Source organism: Triticum aestivum, chromosome 4A, assembly GCF_018294505.1.
Source record: "Triticum aestivum cultivar Chinese Spring chromosome 4A, IWGSC CS RefSeq v2.1, whole genome shotgun sequence".
Lineage (NCBI taxonomy): Eukaryota > Viridiplantae > Streptophyta > Magnoliopsida > Poales > Poaceae > Triticum > Triticum aestivum.
This window is the reverse complement of record NC_057803.1, coordinates 601,054,539-601,063,650: the sequence shown is the minus strand read 5'-3', so window position 1 is coordinate 601,063,650 and position 9,112 is coordinate 601,054,539. Positions and strand designations below refer to the sequence as shown.

General features: G+C 48.0%; 1 protein-coding gene across 1 annotated transcript; it reads right to left on the bottom strand.

Moving 5' to 3' along the window:
- Window positions 1-2,674: 2,674 nt before the first annotated feature.
- Window positions 2,675-4,421, bottom strand: LOC123087412 (1-aminocyclopropane-1-carboxylate oxidase homolog 1-like). Its single transcript, XM_044509416.1, has one exon. The coding sequence runs from the start codon at window positions 4,119-4,121 to the stop codon at window positions 2,988-2,990; it is 1,134 nt and encodes a 377-aa protein (XP_044365351.1). The 5' UTR covers window positions 4,122-4,421; the 3' UTR covers window positions 2,675-2,987.
- Window positions 4,422-9,112: the final 4,691 nt, after the last annotated feature.

The window sequence follows — 9,112 nt, the reverse complement described above, 5'->3', positions numbered from 1 at the left end:
TTGCTGCAAAAGGGTCCTAAAAGAGAATATATGGAGCATGGTTCTTATGACAAGTTCTCTAGAAGGTTTTCTTTATTATCATTTAATAGAATTCGCTCAAATGATATGTTGGTGAAGATTAATTATGAAGACTTCATTCAAGGAACACAAGACAGATGAAACTTTCCAATAGAGCATGAGGTGAGCATATTGGTTTTAGTATTTTGCATTGATACTTGAGAATTTTCTAAACATTGTACGGAATAACATAAATTAAAATTATATAGTTAAGTAATTATGCTTAAATTATTATATGTTTTTTGGGGCCTCATTTTACTTTTCGCACCGGGGCCCCGAATTCCTGGAGACGGCCCTGCTTGGCTATATACTGAACCCGTGGACTGGGCATAGATGGAGTATTTGAGAAGGATCAAAGGATAATCGATGAGGTGTTTGATGAGATATTTTGGGCGTCAGCTACCGAGATGGACAATTTCAACAACACCAGTGCCCGTCAATACCTTAAGGATAGTAAGAATGAAAGACTTCGCTTGCTGCACCCAACTCCTTGATGGCTTGTGTCAGAGCATCTCTAACCGACCCCTATAATTTAAAGGATAAAATTGTTGAGTATCCTTTAGCAGAGTATATATCCTCCTCTAAGAACTGGCGTTTCTAACCGGTCTCCTAAGCTTAATAGAGTAAAACTTACATTTCGCTCATGCATTTCGTCGAACATTTGCTATGAGCATCCGTGGCGAGAAGCAATGATCGATGGCATCATTGGGCCCTACAAAAAAATCAAACTAGAACAATCGCTTTGTGAAACCATCTGTGCATGGGCATGATGCGCTCACTGTTCTCCCACGGTCGCAGCGGCCTGCGCTCCTCCAAGTGGCCACCACCGTCCACTGCCCAGGGTGATGACTCACTCCCCCATACACGATCATCTCTAGAGGACAATATGGAACACATGTTCGGGATGTTCAATGCCAACGTCGACGGCAGGATCTCGCGGGTTGAGCTGGCCGCACTGTTCAAGCGCAAAGCCCGACCGGCGGCAGCGGCAGCGGGGCGTCTTCTTACCCTCGTGTGATGGGGCAGCGAGGGTGGCCTCCTCGGGCCTGAGGCACTAGTGAAGATTGTCATGGTGTGGCGGCTCGCCGGCGTGGATGTCTGCGTGGGTGTTGCGGCGGCGTGGGGGAAATCGCGGCGGTGGTGCTCGCTTGTTGCGGCGGCCGGATCTGGCCTAAAGCCACACCGGCGCGGACCGGTGACTGGTGGGCCATGGTCCGGCGCGGTGGTTCTCTACACCTACTCGAGCGGATGTCGGTGTCAAAACCGGCGGATCTTGGGTAGGAGGTCCCGAACTGTGCATCTAGGCCGGATGGTAACAGGAGGCAAGGGACACGAAGTTTTACCCAGGTTTGGGCCCTCTCGATGGAGGTAAAATCCTACGTCCTGCTTGATTAATATTGATGATATGGGTAGTACAAGAGTAGATCTACCACGGGATCAGAGGGGCTAAACCCTAGAAGCTAGCCTATGGTATGATTGTTGATGTGTATGCTGTCCTATGGACTAAAACCCCCCGGTTTATATAGACACCGGAGAGGGTTAGGGTTACATAGAGTCGGTTACAATGGTAGGAGATCTGAACATCCGTATCGCCAAGCTTGCCTTCCACGCCAAGGAAAGTCCCTTCCGGACACGGGACGGAGTTTTCAATCTTGTATCTTCATAGTCCAGGAGTCCGGCTGAAGATATAGTTCGGCTATCCGAACACCCCCTAATCCAGGACTCCCTCAGCTGTATGGTGGCTGCGGTAGGATGCAGGGCGGCACTGCTTAGATTTGGCCCATCGTGATCAAGTGGAGGTACGTGGTGGTTGGCCCTGCTGTTCTTCGAGCTCCAAAATTTTGATCTACTTCATGACGGCCTCCTCTATGGACACCGACCGGTTCCGGTCTTCCTTTCAAAAATCTCAGCTTTTCGTGCATGGCGCCAGTGGATATCTATCGGAATTGATCCGGTCGTACGCGCCCTCATCTTCGGCTAGAGAGGCTTCATGAGGGCGTGGCGCGAGGCTTCGCCGTCTTACCGGTGCCATGGGACATGTCTAATTAAGTATATATTTCCACGGCGTTGACAGAGGTGAAGAAATTCATGGTGGCTGCGATCAGAGACTGATAATGGCGAAGAGGATTTTTGGTTGAAGAATGGCAGCACAGGTCTTTCCTGTGTGTCGGGTGTTGAGTACTTGCATCAGCGGCCTTGGTAGGACGGGGCGGCAACACTGGTGGAAACCATTTTTGTGGTGCTCTTGAGTACCGAGCCGTGATTTTCAGGATGAAAGCCCAAGGCCTGGCCTTCATTGGTTGTACCCGGCAATGGCTTTGTTGAAGGCATTGATTTGCGATCTCGGTATTTCTTCTGCATGAACACTGAAGATCCTTGATCGGGCGACGACAACGCTTCTGTATTGTTTCCTTTTTGGAGACGTCGCTTTTGGAGAGCCTATTTTGCGATCCTAGTGTTGTTTTTTGTGGTGGTTAGAGTGCTGCTGTTCCAAGTGTTTCGTCACTGCGACGGGGTCTTCGTTTCTATATTTCTCTTTTTATTTATTTTGTTTTTGGCTGTGTGTATTCTGGATGTCTTTCGGTATCTTATTAATGCAGAGGCTGGATGTAATTGATATCATTTTCATATTAATATATTACTCTTTTCAATAAAAATGTATGTATTTATTAACAGCCTGTTGTAGAAAATGTAGTAAAAGGCTGCGTACTATAGACCTAAAGTGGTCAGAACCTGCGCAAGCAAGCGGGAGCTACATGCACCAGGCTGCCCTTACATGTATGTATTTATTGCCTGGTATAGTGAACACGGTAAGTGCTTATGTTTTTACTGCCTTCCTGTATGCATGTATGTTCTAGACCGTACCTCTCACCCTGTATATGTATGCATCTTCCAGACTGTACGTGCTAGGTAGTTTCGATCAGACTGATTCAGAGCCTCAGGTGCTGCAGCGCAGAGCTGCCGTCGAGGCCCTTGGCCCTGTTGTGCTGGATCAGCTCTGCCATCGTCGTGCTCCTAAAGCGCGCCTCGCCGTCAGCGACGATTGGCCTTAGCACTCTGGTGGACGTGGGCGCGTCCTGTCTTCGGAAGAAGCAGACCACGGAGACGCGAGACCCGGTGCTCTGGGCCACCACGCGGTGCTCCACGCTCTTGAACCTGTCGTTGGAGACGATCTGCAGGAAGTCACCGACATTCACCACCAGCGCACCTTCCACCGCCGGTACGTCCACCCACACCGCAGACGACTTGTTGTTGTTGTTGTTGTTGTTGTTGTTGTTGTTGCCGCCATAGTAGTCTTCCTTGAGTAGCACCTGAAGGCCGCCGACGGCGTCCTGGAGAAGCACGGTGAGGAAGCAAGGGTCAGAGTGGCGTGTGGTACCCAGTGTCAGGTGCGGCTCCGGGCAGGACGGGTAGTAGTGGCCGGCGAGCCTCTCCAGGCATGCCGCGTCCTCCTCCAGGTGGCCACTGTGAAGGCCCAGCGCCTCCGACAGCAGCTCAAGCAGGGTGCGTCCCAGCTGCTGCATCAGCCTCCCGTACTCCAGCGCGATGGGCCGGCACGCGGGTGGGATCTCCTCCGGTGGCAGCAGCTCCGGCGTCGTTTCCATGTACAAGGTGTCGCGCCACTGGGCCGCCGGTGACTGGAACAGGTCGAAGTTGCTCCAGTACCTCACGGGCCGACCAAGGTCCCGGCTGTAGTACGGTGCCTTGGCCTCCGCCGGCTCCTCGTGGAATCCCCGCACCGCCGCGAGTATCTCCGACATGACCGCCTTGGGCACGCCATGGTTCACTACCTGGAAGAAGCCCACCGTCTCTGCGGCCGCCTTCACGGCCGCAACCAGCTCAGCTCGCTTGGATGGTGTGGTAGTAGTACCACCCGTGGCAGCCGCGAGGTCGATGACCGGGATGGTGAAGTGGTGATCATGATCGGTGTGCTCTATGGGCAGTGGGTGGTGGAAGATGGAGGGGATGGTGGTGACACCCGCATCAACGAGGCCTTTGACGCCGGCCTTGGTGTCGTCGAAGGCCTTGAGCGCACGAAGGCGATCGCAGTCTGAGGCCATCATCAATTATTGTACTACTCCACTAGATGATTATTGCTGCTCACTCAAATAAACTCTGGGCTGGTGCAAATCCTGCGAGAAAAGCACGATCCACTATATAATAATTTTCTGCATTACCTATCTCTTTCCAACTGGTATGCAATGTTAGGAATAAGACACGGCGGTGGTGGTGACCAGTGTGTGCGTGCGTGTTGGTCGTGCCAGACGCCGTGGCGAGTGTGCGTGTGTGCGTGCGTTGGGTGCGTGTCGAGTCTGTGCTTATGTTTGGGTCGTAGTCAGTTAGCAGCAGTCGCGGCTGGACGCGTCAGAACGCGTAGTAGAGGACGGCGTAGGCGAGCGAGTCCCTGGGCGCTCGTACGTGCGTGCGTAGGAAAGGAAGCTTGGGCGTTGCGTCCCGTGTGATACAAAGCGGGCGGTGATTTGGTTTGTTAGTCCAGGTTGTTATACGTAGGTGGTTAGGAGTCCAGATATGTTTTGGTTTGTCCAGCTATATATATGACAGGGATAAGAGGCGTTCGACGTCGTGGTTTGTTGCCAGAAATACATCTCCGCGTATCCTTTCTTTGTCTACGATCTGTCCCTCAAAACTAGTTCGTGCTAGCTAGGGTTAGACCCAACATGCAAGAGACAGCCTAACTTGCACTGATTATCAGTGCGGTGGGTGATCCATCATTGTTTCCCTATCATTTTCCGAAAAACAATCATTGTAGTTCTTCATGTAATCAGTTCTTACCTAATTTCTAATGTTAAGAAGCTGCAGCCTTCCAGGGCTCAGTGGCTTGAGCTGGAACTGAAACAACAAAATTACTCCTTATTATAACTACCTTTCACACATCAACAGCCACATGCTAACATATTTGGAAAAGAAGGATAGTCACATTCACTCAGCAGAGACTATCGTGTAGCTTGCACCCAATAGAAAGTGCACACTAAATTGAAGAGATGATCAATTCTTTAGTAGTGTGGTGGAGCTGGAATCGACTGGAGAGATGGAAGCCGGATCTTGATTGCCACTTGATCTTTGAGAGGTAACATTGAGCTGTAAGCAGCACGCAAGCTCCAGTTGTGAGCAGCACGCAAGACCCTTGGATCAGATGACCAGATCTAGGGAGCGGGAAATTTCTATACCTGGCGCGTGTGGCTAGGTCTCAGTAAGATGATAGTATAGTATAAGGAGAAAAAGAAAAAAAACTGAAAAGAAAATTTTTGTACGAATCTCCATGCAAGATCAAAGGAATGTAGCATTGACTGAGACATAACGAAGTCTCGGTCAACTGAGGCTTAGCAAAATTGAACACACAATTCAAAGCTTGTTACTCTGAAAAGGATCTGCGCGTAATTTGTACCCAGAAATCAAAATCTAGGCTTTATACTGAAGAAATCGGAGCCTCTGCAATAATCTAGTATCCGGGCTTAATTTGTGCACAAATCAAAATCTAGGCTTTGGTTTTAAAACTTGTTATTTCACAAATCAAAATCAAAGCTTGAGCTGCTGCTCAAACATGTATGCTAATAGAAACGAGTCCTCTTTATTAGTACTTTGCACTACACCAACAATCCCTTCTTCCCGATACTGCGGAAATGAAAGGTACCAAAAAAGATTGAGCTAGATTTGCACTGTACAAGTCTGAGCTTGCTGCACCACATATTCAGATATGAGAATCCACACAATTCAGCTAATAAAATTTTGGACCCACTTTCCCAGGCTGGATAACATGTGCGGTGATATTCCCGCTGTTTAAGCGCGCCGGAGCGTACCATCCGTGGGTGATATTCTGGAACAACTTTCCCAGGCGGGGTACCACCCCCAAGGTCCATGCTTCTCGAGATGTCGGTATGTATCCGTTGTACTCGGCGGCATAAGCGCCATCAGTTGATCCTTCGATCGACGCGAAGAGATGGGTGGCGGGTGGGAGCAAAATTTTGGCTCCGCTCGATAACTTTCGATGGTTGTTGAAGGCTGCTGATCCCTCGGCCAAATTTATGAATGCACACGGGAGATTCATCTCGCGCTCCCTTTCGGGCTAATCTGACATCAATGCTAGGGGCGGTTTTCCCCTGATGCGGTCTAACATCAATCTAGGGCGTTTGCCTGGTGCCGGATCAATTGCCTGACTCCCAAAGTTCAGTCGTCGGGTCCGAGTTTATGGTCAGGTCCAACGACAGGTTATCGCCTTCATCTAGAGCCTGATTTTACATTGGCATGAGGACGCGTGCGTTCCGCTGCTCCTCAATCAGGCCTGACACCTAGCTCGAGAAGTCTAGCTCTAGGTCGTCGGATCTAGCGGTCCGACGAGGAGTTTTAGTTCTGATCAGGCCTAAACGGCCAGCCGAATTAGCGAAGATGGTGATGCTGCCGAAAACAAAGGTTTGTCCTAGCACAAAGGTCATGCCAGTGCCGACATGATCGTCAATCTTTATCACCATCAGATCACAGTGACTACATAGGGGGACTTGCATGGGCCACCTATGAAGGCCTCGATTCCGATGGATCTCATTTTGGGGTCCCGAGCTAGTGGCCTAGATGCAAAGGTAACAACAACACAAGGTTAACACAGGTGCAGGCTCTTCGAAGAAATAAAATCCTATGTCTTGCTTGTGTTGTATTGATTTTTATGGAGTACAAGGTATAGGTTGATCCACCACAAGATCGTTGTCTGTCATCCACGAGCCCTACCCCTCGATTTATATAGGTACTGGGGGTGTCTAGGGTTACAATTAGGTCGGCTACGCAGAAGGTAAAACGTGTTGTAAATGACCTCTAAGTCTTGGAGTATGTGCTAAGTCTTCGTGGATGTTTTTTCTGCACGTCGTGGGCCCTCTTGAGATGGCCCGTTGGTGAACCTCCATGGGTTCCTTGACTCGGCCCACCTGGCCGGCTGACAATGTGATGAGTGACCCATAATCCAAGACAACATCACTCTAGCATAGGAACGAGACCCAAGATGACGTCCTGAGGAAACAAATGGCACCTACAGGCACCGTCGTCATTGGAGTCAGTTGATGCGAAGCTTTTGCTCTGAAAGTCGCCTACACCACCAGGGGGAGTCCTGGTCATCACCGCAACGAAGATCAACCCATCCACACCAGAGGGCACTGCCAGAGCAGATCAGAGCCTCCGGCTACTACACCCCTTACCGCCTACATGACCAAGAGATGGAGCCTGCCAGAAAGCCAACCATGAAGCCCATATTCCGGAACCTCCGCCTTGACATCCATGCCCCTAGGCACCGCCAACCGCTCACAACACGGCCACCCACACATGGTAGGAGGAGTGAAAGACACCTCCTTTCACGCTTAAGCCCGACATCAGCCAACACATCTTGGTTGGCGCGTCAATCATAGGAAGCGCCCACACCTTCACCCCCGGGATACGACCCAGTGTCTACCGACATATAAAGTGTGGTCCTTTTTGGACTGAAATGTTGCAATCTCCGTGGTCATCATATTCAGAACCAAGGGATGTTTAGGCCAACATATAAAGTGAGTAAAGATGAGGTTTTAGCCAAGGCCACAATTTAGTAGACGTACATCGGAGCTTACAAACCCCACATGGCAGAAAAACACAAAGAAACACTTATCGGCGCAATAATGCAGTCCGTGAAAAGCAAGAGCAACTTGACAAATATTTGTATATGTATGTCCTAGTGCTAAGGCGTGCTTGCATTGCATCCTAGTGTCCCCGACAGCAAAATAAATACCTAAAAGGACCACCAATGGACTGAAATGTTTCATCTAACACACTCACTTGGTCTCGAATATATGGTGCCTTTCTGTACCATGCAGTAAGATAAAAGCAACTTGTTCTGGCACTGTTGCCTACAAAATAAAGCACGATGTGGTCGAAAGTGATTATGACGCATCACTTGCTACAAGAGAAGTAAAGTCACCTTGTGGGCAACAGATATGAATGCGAGAGGATGGAGGCGGGTTGGATAAGGGAAGTGGCAGACAGAGAAGACAGCAACGCTGGGCCTAGGAATCAATTTGCCTGAATATGCTTATATCGTGGAGCAAGTTTTGGACGCTAAATAACATAATGGGCTGAGGGAGTATAAACTTACAGTTTATAAGAACATCTCTTCATTACAAAAAAATCATGCATGGATCGAAAATGCCTTTTGGAGCTCGGCCTCCATGGAGGCCGGTTTTTTAAAAACACAAAATTCATGAAAATTCATATTTTTACAATTCAAAAAAAATCTGGAACAAAATACAGATATACATGGGGGCATAACACGCATGTGTGTAAATTTTTAGGACGAAATACATTGAAATGAAAGCTGTGCAAAAAAGACAAATCTGAGGCTTTTTAACACATGATACTATTCATCCTCAAAGTCCAGAAATTTGTCTTTTTTGTATAGGTTGCATTTCAAAGTATTTCATCTTGAATTTTTACACACACGCACATACATTTCATCCTTGTATAGTTGCATAATTTTTTTTCAGAATTTTTTGAAGTCAAAAAGTTAGAATTTTGAATTTTTAAAAAATAAAGGGCTTCATGGAGCTCGGTCACCAAAACGCCCTACTCTGCATGGATGGACCTCTTCATTACAAAAACAACATCTCCTCTTTTTTAGTCCACTATCTTTTAAGGTATATTATTGTTTATACTTATTATTGTCTGCTCTTTTCTACCTGAGGCACTTGACTTTTAGTGAAAATTTTGAAGTCATGTTTCAAATACTTTTTGTAATAAACACAATATAACAAAATATATAATATTTACTATAATTTTTTCAAACAAGATAATTGGTCAAGCGTAACTAAATAGTCAACTGCCTCAAATAGAAATTCAAGTGTTTACCATAACATAGGAGGGAGTATTAGTAGTAAACAAAGTGCACTGCTCATGATATTTTTCGGCATCCTTTTCCTCTGCAATTACCATCATGCCATGCATGATTGCAAAAAGAGGCTAGCAGTCGACCGAATGGTCGTCGATGTCATTAGTACACAGGCATCATCATTGCTGCCACCGAAAGCGA

Coding starts and splice junctions, on each gene's coding strand:
- LOC123087412 (XM_044509416.1), bottom strand. CDS start 4,121: ATGATGGCCTCAGACTGCGATCGCCTTCGTGCGCTCAAGGCCTTCGAC.